The sequence below is a fragment of the Nyctereutes procyonoides genome, unplaced genomic scaffold, assembly GCF_905146905.1.
Source record: "Nyctereutes procyonoides isolate TBG_1078 unplaced genomic scaffold, NYPRO_anot_genome, whole genome shotgun sequence".
Classification (NCBI taxonomy): Eukaryota; Metazoa; Chordata; class Mammalia; order Carnivora; family Canidae; genus Nyctereutes; species Nyctereutes procyonoides.
The window spans coordinates 10,624,405-10,645,794 of NW_026575141.1; the positions used below are offsets into that span (position 1 = coordinate 10,624,405).

At 38.4% G+C, this 21,390-nt stretch overlaps 1 protein-coding gene across 1 annotated transcript in view; it reads left to right on the forward strand.

The window, feature by feature from the left end:
* Window positions 1-21,390, forward strand: part of GRM3 (glutamate metabotropic receptor 3) — a 206,841-nt gene that overhangs the window by 170,634 nt on the left and 14,817 nt on the right. The window contains exon 4 of the mRNA XM_055307277.1: window positions 9,191-10,257. Coding sequence (XP_055163252.1) covers window positions 9,191-10,257 — 1,067 coding nt within the window. The remainder of the gene's footprint in view (window positions 1-9,190; window positions 10,258-21,390) is intronic.

Below are 21,390 nucleotides of genomic sequence, written 5' to 3' on the forward strand. Positions count from 1 at the left end.
AGAAAAGCAGCAGATCATGTATCAGGAAGGCAGGAGTGGATGGAAGGGGACTAGAAAACAATGGGGTAACAGCACTAGCTCACATTTAAGAGGATCCCAAACCAAAGATTCAGTGACCACTGTGAGATTTCCAGCTGAAATAAACCAAATAAACAAAGGCCAACACTGAGCCTGATCTCTGAAGTGGGAGAGAAAGGGATTCAAATCTCACTGATTTTCATTCATTATGACTTCACTCCCCACTCTTTGTTCTTAGTGTAAGAGTAGATTGGTCTTTGCTGAGCTGTCTTAAGGGCTGAAAACTTCAGCAATAATACGTAGAACAGAGGTAGGGAAACAAGGCTAAAACGTAATAAAGCATTAGAAGCATTAGCCATACTAACTTTTCAGGAGAATGTAAGAGTCCTTTTCAAAAGTCCTAATACCCACCACCAAAAAAAACAAAAACAAAAACAAAAACGATGCTCTTTCAGTAGTTTTTCTTGAACACTCACTTTCACTGTGCACTGTGTACTATAAGTACTTACTAAGTACTTTTCATATGTGACACTGACCACCTTAGACATCTAGGTGGTGCTTTGCCCCAGCAGCAAGGTTCTGTTGATAAATAATCGTGAGAAATGCTCTGCAATTTTGTTCCTAATTGCTAGGCAAATTCATTACTGAGAGCCCCTTGGATTCCCTCTTAGGCCTCGCTACCTTCCTGCTGCATGATGTTTGTAAACGATTGTTTGCTCTTAGCCAAAGAATTTTTATTTCATTACTTCTTGACCTCCAACAAGGTCTTTCAAGAGAGATGCCATTTGCTGCCTTCTCATTTATGTGTTTATTCCAGTTCATCAAGTTAGTTCACCGAAACCTCAGTGATTGCCTGGCTGTAAAATGTAAGATTGGAGCCATGCTGCTGTTAGTAGCTCTTGTAATCTCTGTTAGTATTTATGAATGTGAACGCAGGCCGTGGCAGTACATTACTGGAAGCCTGTTAGAGCCACATTATTATCTTACCTTAATTGGACTTCTGTCTGAGAGAAAAAAATAAAGAACGGATTTAATTGTCTCCCGCCATTGACCTGTGATATTTTTAAGGCATGGGCTTGCCTCCTCTCTACCAAATGGGCCTTAGGAGAGCTGATCACCTTGGCACTAAGCTTCTCAAATAAATCCATTAAAAACTGGGGTCAGAACTAATTGGATCATAACTGAACTGAGAAGACATTCTCCAGACTTCAGGCCACGTCAGGCTCCTTCTGAAAAGTTGGGAACTGATTTTGAGGATTGAGATAGTGAAAGGACTTGAAATTAGACTTTGGAAGTTATAAATCTTTCTGAAAAAGGATCCTGCCATCCTTCCAGCTCTTTTTCCCTCCTCTCATTTGGGTTCTTTCATGCTATTGCAACAACGAACGGATTTCTAATGATGTTTGCTCCCTTGGTGAGATTCAACTCTAGAAATAGAAAACTCCCGAGAGTCTCCTCACTCCAAAGAACCGTACAACTGATCTCCATGATTCTGGTTCGCTGGATTTTATTTCCCAGGTGAGCCATTTGACTTAGAGGAAACTATGAATGTGTCAGGAAGGCAATGAGATCCATACCCTAGAGCTTCCAGCTGCTCAGTCATTGAAGTGACTCCAGCCGCACCTGAGAAAGAGCCTGCTTTTCCTACCTGCCCACACACTACCCAGGCCAGTCATGTTCACAATAACCTCAGAAACAGAATTATTCTCTCTTGTGGAATATCTGACAGACATGGTTCTTTTTCTTCTACATTTCCCTTTCAGTCTTTGTCACTGGCGTATAGACACTACAACCCTTTATTCCAAACTAACACTCAGGACACTTCCACTGACAGTGGCTCTTTGTTTAGAATTCATAATACATTTACTTGAAGCACTTTCATGTATTTTATGTATTCAAGTGATTTAGACACTAGACCATATTTTGCTACCTGTTTACAAAAACAAATCTAGTGAAAGGTAAACTGGTATTAAAAAACAAAAATTCACCAAAAGTACTATTTGTTCACCATCCTCTTATCAAGCGCTTGTTACAATATTTACAGAATATCATTTCCATAAGTTATTTTGCAAGCTGTTGTACCTGACCTTGCTCCATTATTCTTCATGCTTTCTTAACTTTATAGTTTATTTTATTAAAAAAAAACCATGTACATAATTCTTACATGAATTCAACTAGCTTATGAGAAAGAATAATTCTTGCTTCTCTCTTTTTCCAGCCATATCCATTCTCCATAGTCATTCGCTTTGACTCTTGTGATAATGTCCTCCATCTATTTTCTCTTTCTTTTTATGGAACTCTCATTGATTGTTGAAATCCCACAGAGTATTCTCTAGCTTTCCTGTTTTTCTGCTTTCCTTCTCAGCATTTTTGTCAAACTTTGAGTTTTCTCAAATATATCTTTCCATCCTTATATTGAATTTCTAGTTCCGCTATTTCTTTTCCAGAATCTCATGCCTGTTCTCTGATGGTTCCTTTTTAAGAATATACTGCACCTAACTCATGGCTGAAGTGCCTTCTCTTGTCTCTCCAAGCATGTTAGTACTTTATAGCATTTGCCTCTTGCTACTTGTGCTGTCTCTATGTACTCCCAAGGTTTCTTTTTTCTGGCTCAGTGTCTCTCAGGTTAGAAGTTTACTCAAATGTAAAACTGATTGTTGACTTATGTTTTCCTTTTTCTATTATATTTTGGATATGTAACACATTCACATGCCTCAAAATGCAAAAAGTATATGAAAGAATTGAATAAAAATTTCCGTCCCATCTTTGTCATGCATTTGCACTTTTCCAATTTCTTGCCCATTGGTAACCACTTTCTTAAGTATCCTTCTGATGTTCCTCTATGCACATAGTTTTAAAAAAAAGAATAAAATCTTCTATTTTTCCATCTAAACGAAAGCATATTAAATGTCATCATTTATGTGTGCTGCTTTTTTAAATCTAATGTTGTCATTTAAAAATTTTTTATATTTCCATAACATGTGGCACACAGAATGATTCCTTGTTTCTTTTCATAGCTATATAGTATTTGATTTTAAATTATTGATAATTTCCAATATTCTTCTGTTGTAAACAATTCTGAAATAAACACATTGTGAAAACATCATCTGACACATATGCAGGTATGTCTGTAGGATACATTCCAGAAATTGGAGATGATGAGTCAGAAGTTACATGCATTCATAATTTTGAAAATCTATGTCAAGTTTCCCTCCATTGAAATAAAAAAATTTTTAAAAAAAAGGGGGATCCCTGGGTGGCGCAGTGGTTTATCGCCTGCCTTTGGCCCAGGGCGCGATCCTGGAGACCCGGGATCAAGTCCCACGTCGGGACGCTCCCGGTGCATGGAGCCTGCTTCTCCCTCTGCCTGTGTCTCTGCCTCTCTCTCTCTGTGTGTGACTATCATAAATAAATTTAAAAAATTAAAAAAGTTTCCCTCCATTGGAGGGACACCAATTTACCTACTCACTAGCAGTGTAGTGAGGCTTCTCTAGAGCCTCTGTAATAGAATACGTGTACAAATGCAAAATAGTATTAATGTGTGTATTAGTTTTTACTGCCTTTGGAACAAATGATCACAAATATAGTCACTTAAAGCAACATAAATTTATTATCTAACAGTTCTTGAGGTTAGATCCAAAATGGATCTCAGGTGAGTTGCACCTTCACATATTTTGTTAAATGTCCCAAGTTTTTTAAATGGATGCCATTTAAATGCAGTGTTTTTTTTTTCCTGATTCTAATTTGTATATATAAGTTATTTATATATTCTAATATGTCTTAGCAAATCTAGTAAGTCGTTACATAAACAGGAGCAGCTGACTATAACTAAATACTCAGTCCCTAAATGTGATAATCAGGAGACATAAACACTTGCAAAATTAGTCCCCTAGAATGACAAGATTAATAAATACACTTTATTTGTGTCTGGAATAGTATATTCTCACATTTTAATTTTTAAATATTTTTATTATGAAATGCTAAATCATACAAAGAATATACTTAGTTTAACTTATGAAGTACAACAATAAAATAATCATTCATGAGAAACACTTCATCTGGACAAGAAACAGAAGATTACAAATTGGTAACCACCTCTGTGCTCTTCCCAGGCCATCCTTCTCCATAGCTCCTTCTCACTCAATATGTATTATCCTGAATCTCATTCTTACCATTCTTTCGCTTTTTCTTAAAAGTTTATCACTTCTGTATGCATCCCCAAATGGTAGGCTTAGTTTTGTTAATCTCAGAAGTTTATGAAAGTAGAATCATATAGTCTTCTCACACAATGTTTCTAAAATACATCCATCTTCTTTCCCATAGTTGTTGTTAGTTTTATTTCACAACAATATTCACAATAGACATTGTGAATAATACACAAAATATTTTTGGGGGGCTGTTGGAAATTGAAGTTGTTTCTACTTGTGTTTTTCTTATACACAGTGCTAGTAACATTCATCTACATGTTTCTGGTACACAGCTGCAAGAATTTCTCTAGGGCACATGTGTAAGAATGTGATTTCTGGGTAACAGATACACAAATATTTAATTTTACTACCAAATTCTGTGCTCCCAACGCTGTGTATGGGTTTGTTTTGCTCTGTATATTTTGAGGTAGAATGTGCCAACCTTTTATGGAATAAAAGTTTATGTGGTTTTGGGATGCCTGGGTGGTTCAGTAGTTGAGCATCTGCCTTTGGGTCAGGGCCTGATCCCTGGTCCGAGGATAAAGTCCCACATTGGCTCCCAATAAGGAGCCTGCTTCTCCCTCTTCTTATGTCTCTGCCTCTCTCTATGTGCCTCTCATTAATAAATAAATTTAAAAACTTAAAAAAAAGTTTATGTGGCTTTGATGGAATGTATCATATAGTAAATATTTGGGGGCCATACAATCTCTAGTGAAATAACTCATCTCTGCTGGTGTAGTGGGAAAGCAGCCATAGATAATATGTTAAAAAACGAGCATGGTTATGTTCTAATAAAACTTTATTTACAAAATAGTTAAGCAGCAGAATTTAGCCCATGGGCTACAGTTTGCCAGCTCCTGCTCTATAAACAACTTCAGAATAGCTATTTTATTTTTTCATAATTTTAATAGTAAGTATATTTGTAAAAAAGAGACCAATAAAATAAATATGACAAAATATTAATTACTAGTTAATTCTAGGTCATCCCAGGACTGTGGTATCCATCAAACTTTTCTTTTACCATTTCTATAGGTTTGAAATTTTTCAAAATAAAAAGGTAGGGAGGAAAAACCTGATGAAATCTAAATATATTCTGCCTCTCTGCTTTAAAATAGCCTCATGAAAAATAATCAGCAACATTCTGTAAAAGCAGGAGCTGAAGTCCTTATTTACAATCTTTTAAAAATGTATTAATGGTCAACATTTTCTAACAATTAAGAAAAAACATGGGAATTGAAACATTATTACTATAGTCTCAGGAGTAGTCACTATCAGAATTCTTATGTTAACATCAAACTCAGTTTCTTTATGCTTAACAAATCATTAAAAATTTTAGAGACTCCTTTCATGTATCACAAATAAGTGAAATCTTGAATATTTTAACACATTTTATATCAAATGTAAGAATCTCAGATGTGTTATTAATTCTGTTAACATCACCTCAGCAAACAGTCTCCCCCAATATGCAGTTGAGATATTAGATCATTTCCAGAAAAGATTTGTAAAAGGAATGTTTTATATCTCTAGTGTTTATACTATTAGCTCACAGGCCGGTAGTCTTATCAGTAACCATTTCCAGCTCAGAATACACAAGGCAATCATTTTTATCATCTATTAAATATATTAGTTTTAAGAAACTTAAAAATATTTGTGAAAATGATGAATTTAAATTAAGAATGTAAAACATATTCCTTTTACAAATCTTTTCCAGAATAGTCTAACTTCAACTGACCATTGGTGGAGATTCATTGCATAGTTAAGAGTAAACAACTGAATAACACATCTGAGGTTGTTAAACTTGATGTGAAATATGTTAAAATATTCAACATTTCACTTATTTGTGAAGTCACATGATACATAATAGGTATTCTCTATTATGCTATAGAAAGTAACATGTGAAAGGAATCCCTAAAAATTTAGTGGATTTTTATAAGCACAGACTAAACAGGGTTAGTTTTATGTAATATAAGAATTCTGATACTGATTCCTACCCCTAAAAATACGGTAATAAGTGTTTCAACTCCTATTTTCACTTGTCCCAACAGATATTAAAGCATAGTCTAAAGCTGTATCAATGGAAAAAGATTGTACCACTGTGGAAAGAGATCAAGAGAAAAAACAAATAACATAGAGTTAATTATAATACAGTTTTATATCTGGCAAGTGCTAAGACCAAGTGGAAAAATGATCACTTTAATAATTTTTATTTATAATATGCAGATTGAAAAACAAAATCAGAAAGGTTAATTTGGCTAAAGACATACAACTATTAAAAGACAGAGATGAGAATCACATATAAACCATCTATCCCAAACTGTGCCCTCATCTACTGCCTCACTATGAGCACAAAGCCATTCCACAACTAGAATACAGCCACACACAGACATTTGTGATGGGGCAGTGGAATGTGGCAGAAAGCTAGACAAAGATTAGTTAGTAAAGTTGAAATGCAAAAAAACAAAAACAAAAAACCTAAAACCAAGCAAACAAAACCCCCACCAAAAACCAAAACAGTTGAATTGCAAGTGAGATAATAAAATCATTGAGAAATAAATCGTAAGTGAGGACTAAATTTGACATATTGGACTACACTTGCTAACAGACCTCACATGTGGTCTGAAATATGATTGTAAACCACCCAACCCAGGCTTCCAGGGGCACCTAAGAGTCTAAAGCAGGAGAGGGCTACTTGGTAAGTTGTGAAGTCTTCTTTCACCAAGGATCCAAGCAACTCAGTGAGGGACTCTTCTCTGTCATAAAGCATCTTGTTTGTTTTCCCACTGGCTGGAACAACATGAGCCCCAGAGAAGGTGGAAGGGAGTTCAGGGAGAAGGCAGCAAAAATAGAAAATACCTGCAGGGTAAGAACACATGCCCTCTAATTCCATTTTCTCATTCTGCAGCAGGGTTGTAGCTGGGCACATTAGTTAAGCTACATTTCTTGGCCCCTCTTGACATTGGGTATGACCCTGGAACTAATATCTACTGAACGAGACGTGAATGGAAACATGTGACACTTCCAGACTTACCCTTCTAGGAAGCAGGTACACCTTCACATTCTCTCTTTCCACTGGATGGATATGGATGAGGAGACCCTATAAATTGGCACAGCCTCAAGACAGAAGGAACTTGGGTTCCCAAAGCCCCATGTGGAAGACAGACACCACCAACCCAGACCTTAGATGGCCTCATGAAGGAGAAGGAAACTTGCATTGTGTTTGAGCCATTGAACAATTTTGGGTCTGTTTACCAACACAGACTTGTGGAGTCTGTGTATGCATCAGTAGATATTAGCAACATTCTTCTTCTACATCCAATGAAAGCATAAAGATTGACAGTGTGAAATAGTAAGCACACAGTAGACCGAAGCAAGTAGCATAAAAATGGGTGATCAAAGTGGCAGCAGACATTGGCAAGAGAAACAAACAGCTGGAAGAGAGGAAACACAGATGCTTGGAGAGCTGCTGCTCTTGAATCTTCACAGCAAACTGTGAGACAGAGATAGGGTTCCTGACACCATACAGTCAGAAACAAACTTTAATTCATTGTCACATAACTTCTATATACTGTTGGTGCCTTCAAGATAACCAGGTCACATGTGTTTGTTTATGTGAATAGAAGCATGCTATAGAAAGTATGAATATACCCCAAGACATGAAAAGATTAGGGTTAAAGGATTATAAGTGGGCGTCCATTTTTTCCCTTATGAATCATCTGAACTGTTTAAAGGCATAACATATGCTGCCACTGTGGAAAACATTATGGAAGTTCCTCAAAAATTACAAATAGATACACTATATGATCCACTAATTCCACTACTTGGATATTTACCCAGAGAAACAAAATCACTAACTCAAAAAAGACATATGAACTCCTATGTTTACTGCAGAATTATTTATAGTAGTCTATATATGGAAGCCACCCAAGTGTCCACGGACAGATGAATGGATAAGGAAGATGTGCTATAGACATACACAATGGAATATACTCAGCTGTAAAAAAAGAAATGAGATTTTGCCATTTGCAACAACATGGATGGACCTCAGAAGTATTATGCTAAGTGAAATAAGTCAGAAAGAGAAAGACAAATACCATATGATTTCACTTATATATGGAATCTAAAAAACCAAAACAAATAAAAACAAAAGCCAAACTCTTTTAAATAGAGAACAAGAGAACAAAAAATAGAGAACAGAGAACAAAATGGTGGTTGCAGAGAGGTGGTGAGTGAGGGGATGGGGATTAAAGGTACAGAATGGGATTAAGAAGTACAGACTTCCATTATAAAATAGCTAGTTCATGGAGATGTAAAGTATGGCATAGGGAACACAGTCAATAATATTGCAATAACACATGGTGACAGATGATGACTATACTTATTGTGGTGGACACTGAGTAATGTATAAAATTGCTGAATCATTATGTTGCACACCTGAAATTAATAAAACATATGTCAATTATACTTCATTTTTAAAAATGGTTTAAAAAAAGCATACCACATATATGTAATGAAAATTTTTTTCATTTTGAAAGAGAAAAATTTTTCCTATTTTATATTTTCATGAAAACATTTAACATTTTGGTATCTATACACCATGAATGTGTAATAAGGATGAGACACAAAGTTTTGCCCAATTCCTATTGTGAAATCTTTAAGGAAATGAATACTTACCACAGAGAATATGACTACACGTCTGCCAGTTCCCGTGTTACATACGAAGCTTCATTGAAGGCAGACGCTGTATTGTGCTAGCACTTGGCACACAGGAGGTACTCAGAAATGTTAAGTGAATGAATTTATAAATACATGTGTACTCTAGTAGCTTTTAATATGTATACTCAGTGGTAGTAAGTTATCTCAGCCTTGGAATCCCTGTTTTCTGTTTTTTTTTCAGTTTTGCTAAGAGTATGACATAAAGTAATTGATCACACCTAAAATACCTAAACAGTATTCTTTTTTTTTCCCTTTCACTTTTCATGTCACAGCTCCATTCAACCCAAATAAAGGTGCCGATAGCATTGTCAAGTTTGACACTTTTGGAGATGGAATGGGACGATACAACGTGTTCAATTTCCAGTATGTGGGTGGCAAGTACTCCTACCTGAAGGTTGGTCACTGGGCAGAAACCTTATCACTGGATGTTGACTCCATCCACTGGTCCCGGAACTCAATCCCCACTTCCCAGTGCAGTGACCCCTGTGCCCCCAATGAAATGAAGAACATGCAACCAGGGGATGTCTGCTGCTGGATCTGTATCCCCTGTGAGCCCTACGAATACCTGGCTGATGAGTTTACCTGTATGGATTGCGGCCTTGGGCAATGGCCTACTGCAGACCTATCTGGCTGCTTTAATCTTCCCGAGGACTACATCAAGTGGGAAGATGCCTGGGCCATTGGTCCAGTAACCATTGCCTGCCTGGGTTTTATGTGTACATGCATAGTTGTGACTGTTTTTATCAAGCACAACAACACACCCTTGGTCAAAGCATCAGGCCGGGAGCTCTGCTACATCTTGTTGTTTGGAGTTGGTCTGTCCTATTGCATGACATTCTTCTTCATTGCGAAGCCATCACCAGTCATCTGTGCATTGCGCCGACTAGGGCTGGGTACCTCCTTTGCTGTCTGTTACTCAGCCCTGCTGACCAAGACAAACTGCATCGCCCGCATCTTTGATGGCGTAAAGAATGGCGCTCAGAGGCCAAAATTCATCAGCCCGAGTTCTCAGGTTTTCATCTGCCTGGGTCTGATACTGGTGCAAATTGTGGTGGTGTCTGTGTGGCTGATTCTGGAGGCTCCAGGCACCAGGCGGTACACCCTTCTGGAGAAGCGGGAAACAGTCATCTTAAAATGCAACGTCAGAGATTCCAGCATGTTGATCTCACTTACCTACGACGTGGTCCTGGTGATCTTATGCACTGTGTATGCCTTCAAAACTCGGAAGTGCCCGGAGAACTTCAACGAAGCCAAGTTCATTGGTTTTACCATGTACACCACATGCATCATCTGGCTGGCCTTCCTCCCTATATTTTATGTGACATCAAGTGATTACAGAGTAAGTCCTCCTTCCCTTATCCTACCAATACTTTGTTATGTAGGATTTAAAATAGATTTATTCCATCTCAGTTATTACATTGGTAATTATAAATGCCATGATGAACCACCATCTTATATATATGGAAATTAATTTGATATGTTTTAAAGGCATTTAATTAGTACTATGTGCAAAGCATTGTGCTAGGCAGAGAAAGGAAAATAAATGTAAATGATACAGTCAATCAAGCAACTTATAATCTAGTAGGAGAAAAATGTAGCATATGCACCCACCTAAAACTTTTATTTAAATTTAGAAAGTGACTCACCAGAGGATAAGAATTAAACCACTAAGAACCCGGTGGAAATACTTCAAATAAGATACAAGAGGATCTGTCTGACACAGATTAATCTGTAAATTAAGAGACTTGCAACAGGGGGATCCCTGGGTGGCTCAGCGGTTTAATGCCTGCCTTCGGCCTGGGGCGTGATCCTGGAGTCCCGGGATTGAGTCCCGGGATCGAGTCCCGCGTCAGGCTCCCTGCATGGAGTCTCTCTCTCTCTCTCTCTCTCTCTCTCTCTCTGCCTCTCATGAATAAATAAAATCTTAAAAAATAAAAAAGAGACTTGCAACAGTAAGCCAGTTCCAGATCTAAACACTTTCACTCAAGCTTCAAATAAGCATCATTGCTTCTCTAAAACGACTAAAACATAATGTTAATTTGTTATACTTGTTCTATAATTTTAGTTCCTGTAGATATGTGCTGTAGAGATTATATATATATATATATATATATATATATATCCCTGAACTAGTTAAAAATATTACTGTATATATCTAAGTAATCTAATTAAGTCATTATTCATAAAGTCTTTAGTAATGCATAGGTCAAATTTCTGGGCATCAATATAATTACTGTCGATTCTGAAAGAAACAGTTCATCACTCTATCATAATTTCTCAAATTGCTGAAGCCATCCATTAGTTACTTTTGTATTTGTATATCTGATTTTAGTATCTTTCAAGGAATGAATATAAGAATTTTTTTTCTCTTGAGGCCACTGGTTTTATTCTCCATATTTCTTGTCATAAAATTTTCCAGAGGCATCATGTTTCCTTCTTATACCATAATTTCACAAATAAAATGCTTCTGTAGGCTGTAACATCCCCACATCTTCTGTTCACCAACAATTCCTATATTACCAAAATCTTGAATATTGCAGCTCAGAGAGAAGACAAAGCTATTTAAAATACGGCATCAAGAGACTAGCAAAACTCAGTGTTTTTCTTCTCTTTTAAATGATTTGCAACCATGTAGCAAACTACAGATTAAACTAAAGGAAGAGCAAGGAAAATAAAGAGCTTAATTTCAGGGTCCTGGTAATGGTCAGGCATGCTACAACCACCTGTAAAAAATTTTTGGAAATGTGTCAGAGAAAATATCAGAACTAAATCCGCAAAATCAAAGGTCATTTTATAAGCCACAGGGGAGTTGGATCTGTGAGAGTGTGGGCATTAAAATGGACAGCTAGAGCTAATGTATTTTAATGCTGCCATCTCCATCCTGTCTCTATACATACGCATCTGTTCCTATGGATCTGGAAGGATTCACTTTAAATTCTTAGGAAGCTTCTTTAGCAGACATGATTTAGAGTATGAGGACTGTGAACCAGTTACAATATTAATTATTTAACCCCAGATACATGGTTTGAAACTATTCATTCTCCAAAAAGCTTACTAAGAAAATAGAGTAGCAAATACTACTGAGAATAAACAAATAGCATTATGAAATTTTAATTTTATTGAATGAATTAGTATTTGCTTCTAAAAGACAAAAAAAGTTTTTTTCCTTTCACATGATAGCAATATAGGAAATCAACTGACTCAGGGGGATTAGCAGAAGATACCAGAAGTTTCACCACATGGCATAAGGCAAACAGGGCAGAGGTTACAGAGTGTTTTCAGGTCCATGCTAATTAAGGTACCCAATCACACTCAAATCATTCAGGGCCTTACTCCTTGCAAATAATGCCAATCCCAAATTTGCAAAAGAAATGAGAAGGTAGAATGGAGCCTCCAACACATTGGTTTCCAAATTGGCCTTGCATTGAATCAAGTAGGTAGCTTTGAAAAAAAATATTGGTACCTGGAGCACAGCCCCAAGGATTCTCACTTAACTGACATCTTGATTTTTCAAAGCTCCCAGAGTGACTAATTTGCAGCCAAGACTGAAAACCACTGCTCTAATGAATCACATGCTCTTATTATTTCACAGATGTCTTTAGTTTGGCCAGCATTGTTTTGAAATTCTTTGAATTATTTGTCAAAATGAGAAAATTGAGGAATTTTACAGAAATATCCAGATTCTTAGTTTCTCTTAATAATGTAAAACATATGGATCCAAGTTCCTGCATGCAACATTGAGCCGGGCCTTTGTGTTTATGCCTCTGGACAGAGTGCACAACTTCCAATCCCTGAATGCTTATAATTGGCTCCTTTCACTTATGCATATGCATAACCCTATACACATTTGAATTTGAGGCCACTATTCTAGAAGTTCCAGAACAAGAGTAAGATTTAAAATTTCCCAGAGGGAGACCAGGTGGTTCAGAGAGAATGAGCAGCATTAGAAAAGCACCCAACCATTAAATGGCAGCTAGCAAGAATTTGGCCATTAAACAGTCAACAAGGTATATGACTCAGTACTTTGCCACCCATTGTGAATTTTAAATAAATATAAAACACTATTCTAGTCTTCAGAAAGCTTACATCCCAGACGGGGAAAAAATTAACAAGCATGAAAATTCAATATTAACACAGAAGAGCTTAAATTGGTGATACAAGCTCTTAAATACCTACTGGTTTGAAAGAAGAGTTGGAGCAGTAAGAATGGTTTTTCCAGGAATACTCCCTCAAGAGGGGGTATTTTACACTGTACTTTGGTGGTAAAGTGTAGTTACAGAGCTTAAAGGATTCTTGAGGCAAGACAGGAATGAACCAAGAACATGGTAATCCTGGTCTTACTCAAGTAGAAAGTGGGTTGCAGGGAGGGGTCTAGTGAGAAACTAACAGGAATTGGCTACTTGATCAGATTTTAACAAGTGGAGGAATTAATTTAAATAATGAATTTAAACAATTTGTTTAAATAATGAGTAAGGGCTCTGAGGTCTTGCGATTTTTAAATTTTTATTTTCTTTTGGTTGGTTGTTGGGCTCTGGCAAGAAGTGACATGATGAAAAGTAGGAGGGAAGGAACCAACTCTTAAAGATCAAATCTCAACCTTATGCAAGATACTTTGCATATGTGAGTTAAGTTATACTCATTAGCACCCTGAAAGGCAAATGTTAGTATCCCTTGGAGAGACGAGTAAACAAACTGGGAGGATAATTAACTTCCCAGGTGGCACAGTTAAGAAAGAGTAGGACAAGCTTTTCAGATGCAAATCCATGCCTTTCATATTACACCACAAACTTATCTACCCCTACTATGGAGGATGGGTTTGAAAGAATGGAGCCAAGAACAAGCAACACTAATTGAAGCTATTATAAGCATCCAAGACCCAGCAAGCAAAAACTTGAGTGAGAATCCAAAAATTCAAATATTTTTGAGAAATATTTAGGCTGCCTCTTTCTGTATCACAAGATAGTATAAGAATCAAACACTGAATCATCAGGGACCCAATCACAGTTTAAATGGTATAAATAAAAACTGGGTCATGTTTGGATGGAAAGTTATCCATAAAGGAATTAATAGTAATTACTGACTGTTGTGTTCATTCACGTCTTCTAAAAATATTTGAGCATTTATTTGGGCCTCGGAGATATAGCTATCAACACAGACACACCTCCCCTCTTTTATAATTTATAGACTACTGGGAGCAAGGAGAGAATAGAGATGGAGAGGAAATCATGAACAGATGAAAATGAAGGGTAATTTATGCAGTGGTTTAAATGCTGTGATGGAAGGAAAATGGGGTGATGCCACTGCAGTGCTTCTCAAACTTTAGTGTGCATACAGCTTACCTGGGTACCTTGCTAAAATAGAGATTATGATCTAGTAAGAAAAGAGGGGGCCCCAGATTCTGGGTTTCTGGTGATGAGATGCTGCTAGACAAAGCATCATACTCTGAGTATCAGGATGATGGATTTTATAGGGCATGGCACAGGTGAAGCACTTTACCCACAGTAGGCAGAGACTGGAGGTGATTGGAATTTGAATGAGCTTCAAATACTTACAAAGAAATTCCAAATTTTCCCATGTTGACCATTTCAAAGACTTAAAAAAAATACATCAAGCATCAAGTCTCAAATTCTTTCAAAACATGTCTGCCACCCTTACTGGTGTCTGCTTCATAATTCTCTGCTGAAGGATGGGAAGGAGCTACCAATGGGACTTCTATGCACCAGTCAAAAGAAGCAAGTATGAACACCCCTAGGCAAAAAAAAAAAAGTCTTAGAAAAAGAAAGGTATATATATGGTTGTAGTTTAACGAGTAGATGGAGACTGATTTTATATGCAAGTTGAGCAGGGAAGCTAAATCATGTAGGACTTTATAGGCCATAGCAAAAAAAAAAATAGATTTTGCTCTATAAGGAAAAGAAACCATTGAAAGATTTTAAGCAGAGAAGTTTAATGATCTCACATTCTAGGTGAAAAAAATCAAGTTGCTAAAGACACTGACTTAAAGGTAAAAGCAGAAGTGGAGAGACAGGTTAGGTGGCTGTGGTAAGTGTTCCAGTCACATGGGTAGAATATTAACAATGGAGATGGAACCTGAAGAACTGTCAAGGGTTTTTACCCATCTTGCAATATAACAGGTTAGACTGTCACAGTTTAAGGGACACTGGCTGAAGACACAAAATTCCTAATTCAGAGACAAAGGACTTTATTTTTTTTTATTGAAGGTTGATTTGCCAACATAAAGTATAACACCCAGTGCTCATCCCATCAAGTGCCCTCCTCAGTGCAAAAGGACGTTATTACTCATAGCCATTGCTGTAGCCAGAGTATCAGCATTTATGTAGGTGCCCTAAGCCCCAGTTTTCACTAGGCAATGCAAAGTGGGCTAGCTGACCCTTGTATAAACAGCCCTTAACATAGGATCAGTATTTGCCTTAAAACTGATTATGTCCTATCACAGCCCTGTTATTGATTCTATCCTTATTTAAAATCTTGGTAGTGTGTGTTTTTTTTTAAATTTATTTATTTATTTTTTTTTTAATTTTTTTTTTTTAGTTTATTTATGATAGTCACAGAGAGAGAGGCAGAGACACAGGCAGAGGGAGAAGCAGGCTCCATGCACCGGGAGCCCAACGTGGGATTCGATCCCTGGTCTCCAGGATCGCGCCCTGGGCCAAAGGCAGGCGCCAAACCACTGCGCCACCCAGGGATCCCTTATTTATTTATTTTAGAGAGAGAGAGAGAGCACACGACTGTGAGCAGGGAAAGGGACAGAATCTTAGGCAGACTCTCCACTGAGCATGGAGCCCGATACAGGGCTCGATCTCTGGGTTCTGAGATCCTGACCTGAGCCACAATCAACAGGTGGATGCTTAACTGACTAAGCCACCCAGGCACCCCCATCATAGGTTTTTAGCATTCATTTTTATTTTTTAAAAAATATTGCAATAAATATTTCTCTTAATTACTGAGTTTTTGATGCCCCCTAAAATCTGAATCTCAAGCAAGTGCCTCACTTGCCTCCTCAAAGGTCCAGCCCTGCCTTCCCCCTAGTGGGTCTGTGGAGGATGGTGAGTGAGTTGGTTGTCTATAACCAACAGAGCATAAAAATTTGAGGTTTTCCCTCCCTAAAGTTTCCCAGCTTATTGGGTCTGGTGTCCACGGGACTTCAATTACCCTTGATTATGGGGAGATTTTGGTCCTATCCATAAATACCTTTCTCCTTAAAGCAGCTAAAAATCAGGGTGGGAAATAAAGGAGGAATCGAGAAGCACGGAGCGAGAGTGTAACTCCACACTGGTAAGTAAGGCACATTTGCTGTCAGTTTGAAGCATGCAGCAGCTACTCTTGGCTCAACTGAACAAAGGTCCAGTGTTTCTGAACTCCCCAAATCCTAAACTGGATGGCAAGATCATCATTACTGTCACTTCATTTCAACCTTGGAAATTCCCTGACTCAGACGCCAGAGCCAGATAGCTTTCTGCCTGGGGCATATGGTTTGTGCACTTAGGCTAACTCAGACTGGACTCGCACAGCAGTGATTTTTTAAAAGGGATCCATCTTAATCCAGGGCATTTGCTGTCCCATCATGATAACATCTCTTAGAGTCTTGCCTGGTTTTAACATAATGGCTAGGGAAGTGTTCTGGTGCTGCAGCCAACTGCAAGAATTTATCTAGATTTCTTTGTGTCACTTTCTAATTCTTGAGTGCAGCCCCTTTGTCAGCATTTGAAACCCAATCCAAGTCAGTAAGATCCCAAATACTAGTCAGTGCTTCATCTATGGCTTTCCAGAGTATTTTTCTGTCTCAGAGAAATCCAAATCCTGGGGACAACCAAAGCTCCTTTTTTGTTGCCAGGTTCTACTGCAAAAGACTGAGACTTTCTCATCTTGGAATGGCCTGGGATTTAGCATGAGAGACTACAGTGAGGGATGAACCTTAGCAGGGCCCATGTGTTGCTGTTCTTCCTTAGCAAGGGTTTGTGCACCCAGCCTCCTCACCTCTCAAGAGAATCAGCCAAAATGCAGATGATTCACCTGGTGTTTGCCTTCTCTGAGGGTCCCACCTTTCATGCTCGTATAGGTGCATGTCGCTGCAAGTTTGATGTGATGCGGAGTCCAACTCTGCCCACTCAGGCCCTGAATCAGATTAGGGAGGAACTCTACCCCACCCCCATAGAGGAGAGTTAGCAATAATTATAGCACGGGTCCAGTAGCTCTATCTGAACCCACTTCTGGTTACTCTGCCCTTAGCCCCTCTGCAGATCCACCTCATTCATTAATAGGGAATAATGTGGAGCACTATTTGTGGAGCCACAGAATTTGGTCAACATGTTTGCTACCAATTCCCATGGACTTCTCTCAAATTTTGTTATTCAACCCATAAGGAAGGCCCTTACACTTCCTCTTTGGAAAGCCATTCTGATCTCATTGTCAAAACTGTCAAAGACTGTAGCATCTGAGGTTTGACCCTACTTATAAGGTAACATGTTAGCTTATCACAGTTTTGTTGATGCTGACAAAAAAAAAAACAAAAAAAAAAACAAAACAAAAACGTATAACTCAAAGCAGTAGCGGCAGCCAGAGGGCCAGCATTGGCTCTCATTCCCTGAGCTCCACTTCTCATGGGCTATGCAAAGTGGGCTACGTGGCATTAGGGCAGGCACTGTGAGATTAGGGAATCTGAACCTTTCATAATGGATAATACGCTGGCTCTTTGCTCCACAAATAGGCACCATCTTTGTCTTCTAAGTCTCTTTGTTATACACATATCCCTGAAAAGAAAGAACAGAACAAAGCCAGTCAGGGCTTGTGCTTGTTAGAAGCACAAGACACCATAGAGAATTATCTTCCCAAAGAACAAACAGAACTTACTATTGGACTGGATGTGAGAGTGTAAGAGAAAAGGCAAAATCAAGGATGATTCCCAAATTTGGGGCTTGCACAAGTGGGTAGGATTTGATGTCACTTACTCAAGTGGTGACACCTGGGGAAAGGGATCAGTTTTGCTCACATATTAATCCCTACTTGGATTGTCTACACAATACAGTAGGCCACAATAGCAATTGAATCTATGTCTAGAAGCCCTGAAGACAGGTTGGAACTAGTAATAAATATCAGAACAACATCAACATAGGAAGTACTTAAGCCATGGAACTTGATGAGACGGTGAAGAAAAGAGAATCCAGACTGAGGTCTGGGACACTCCAACAACTTAAAGTTCAGGGAGAAGCCAAAAAGCCAACAAAGAAAACTAAGACAAGGAAATTTCAGTGAAGGAAGGATGGCTAGGAAGCCAAAAAGAAGGAAATCATTAACCACATCAAATGTTGCTAGGAGTCTGAGAAACATGAAAGCAGAGCAGCATGGACTAGTAGCATACAAAGAGCCAGAGCAAAGAATTATAGATAAATACAGACTTATTAAAGTAGTGTAAATTATTAAAGGAACTGGACAGTTGAATTTATAAAGCTAATACTTGGGCTCTGTAAAAAAACTTAAAGGTGTCAAATTAAAACAAATGTAGTAAATAATATGCTGCATAAAGTATGGCCAAAATGCATCTTTAGTTCTGTCATCCATTGCCCCTTTAGTATTTGGTGAGAGTAATAATCCCCCACCCCTGGATGAAAATCCCAGGGGCACATTCAAATCCTGAGCGTTCACCATATGTGGGGCCTCATTCTGGTGCCGGGGACAGAGCAAGGAACGAAAATACTCACAATTTTGGTCAACCCATGAGTGTATACTCTTAGGGAATATAGTCCTACACCAATTTACAACGGAAAATAGTCTCTATTAGGAAACTAAAATGCCTAGTTCTGTGTAAATATCAAAACCATACCTTGACTTAACATCAATTCTCATTTTCTCCCAAAGTCTGGCCTGCCTCTGGCTGAGGTCTGCAGTGCTTGACTTTTTTTTTTTTTTTGTATATTTTTTATTGGAGTTCGATTTGCCAACATATAGCATAACACCCAATGCTCATCCTGCCAAGTGCCCCCCTGAGTGCCCGTCACCCATTTGCCCCAACCCCTGCCCACCTCCCCTTCCACCACCCCTTGTTCGTTTCCCAGACTAGGAGTCTCTCATGTTCTGTCACCCTCACTGATATTTTCAGTCATTTTCTCTCCTTTCCCCTTTATTCCCTCTCACTATTTTTTATGTTCCCCAAATGAATGGGACCATATAACGTTTGTCCTTTTCCAATTGACTTACTTCTCTCAAGTGCTTGACTTTTCTTTTCTCCTTGTTCAGACTTCCCAGTCCACCAGTTGTTGTTTTCCTCTCAGCCCTGGTTAAAAAGTAATAAGGAAGAAGCAGGACAGTTCTTATGTAACTGGATGGTTGTATGATATCCGCAGCATTTCTTGAACACATATCCTTAGGATACCTGGGTGGTGATTAAAGTTGTTTTCCTGCAATCTTCAGATATTTCCAGCTGCTGTTTTTTCTCCTGCTGGTTCTTGAGTGAGTTGGCTGGCAAATCGTCTTCTGAGTTGCCCCTTGTGGCTCCATGCTCAGTCCCAGGGCACCCAGCTCTACCCTGCCACTGGCCTCTTTCTAGGAAAGACTCCAAGTTCCTCTCCATAGGCCCAAGACCACCCATGATGGCTCTTTGTACTGTGGCCCACCGTGTCCATGCATGGTACTCACACATCCTTTGCTTTGACAAATTCTTAAAATAAAGGACTGTCTCAGTACAGTAGCAAGCTCTGCCATGAAAATAATTAGATTTTCTCACCTAGATTTCCAAGACAGGAATCAGGCTCCAAGCCAGAGCATACTCCTTGTGCAGGAAAACCTCAAACATTCTGTGAATGGACACAGTGAAGCACTCCTTTTTAGGGCTTAAGTGAGGAGATAAGCAGAACGTTCCTTCAGAGAGCAAGGATCTAAAACTCACAAACACAGCTTTTTCCAAGATATCATCCTCATAAGAGCCTCTCTTCTCCTGGTAATGTCTTCAAGTGTGTGAGAAGCTTCAACATTACAGATGTTTTTATAAAAGGTTTCCTTGAAAATTGGCACATTTGAACTTGTCTTACCCTCACTTTACTACTGGATCTCTCTCATATTGGCTTCACAGTCAAAATTGAGGATAGAGGAGTACAGTTCTAAAGGAAGAAGATAGTTATGATATTCTTTATTCATGTAAAAATAAAAACAAATTATGCCGCAAATTGGACTTCCTATAAATAACACAGCTATGATTTATTAAGGCTTTTACATCACAGAATCAGATAGTAAACTCTTTCCTGAGCAGTTAACAAAAGGGAAGGTAGCCTGCAATATGGGGCCAACTTGGAGGGCACCAGGGCAGTTTACGGGGACAAGAGCTTTAAAATAGAGAGGATAGGGCAACCTGGGTGGCTCAGCGGTTTAGCACAGACTTCAGCCCAGGGCGTGATCCTGGAGACACAGGATCAAGTCCCACGTCTGACTCCCTGCGTGGAGCCTGCTTCTCCCTCTGCCTGTGTCTCTGCCTCTCTCTCTCTCTTTCTCTCTCTCTCTCTCATGAATAAATAAATAAAATCTTTAAAAAATAAAAATAAAAATAAAAAAATAGAGAGGATAGATTGTGCTTTTATCATATGAAATAAATCCAGAATCTGAAGAATTACGCTTTAAGTGTAACCTGAATTTTTTTTTTTCACAAACAGAACTCAGCCTCTTAAAGTCATGTGGCTTCTCCAGTTAATTGGTCAATCTTCAGCTTTCTTTGATTAGAGAAAAAAGTCAGATACTTTAGGGCATGAGAGTTATACTATCTGGTAATAGCATTGCCTGGTGAAAAAAGGACAAAGACATCTAAAATTACCCTAGGATTTACCATAGCTACTCTGAGAAGAAAGTGATAGAAGAAATATTAATTTCCATTTTTTTCAGTACTGAAAGCAATAAAATATGTAGAAGCTAATTTAGGACTTTCCAGAAAATCTATGGGAGCTGCAGTTAGGTCAGATGATGAGCTCAGTGAAGACAGAGAGTGAAAGCAAACAAATGAAAGGAAGACATGATAATGCCTAGTTCTGAGGTACATACTTTGAGGGGAGGCAGAGAGGAAGCAAGTGAAAGCCCTCTGTCAAGAACGGTATATGGAAGCCTAGGGAACAAAATGATTGAACAGTGTGTACCTGATGTGTCAAAATTCCAGAGAGGTACCAATGAAATAACTTAAAGACTGATATCCCAGAAGAAAATTGATAGGGTCCCCCAATTTTGAGCAGGGGAACCAATGGCAGATAGGCAGGATTCCCAGCAAGAAGGAGGGATGGAGAAAAATGTAAAAGGCCCCATTTTGTTCATGATAATAGCAAATGTTAAATAAGCCAAGTTGATTGAGGGAAGCATCAGCAGTTTGGTCACCTCCATCACTGAACACTGATATGTCACTATTTAGTATTCTGACTTAGGTGGTTCTGCAGAAACGTCTTTCTACAAATATCAAGAAGAAAACAAACAAAACAAGAAA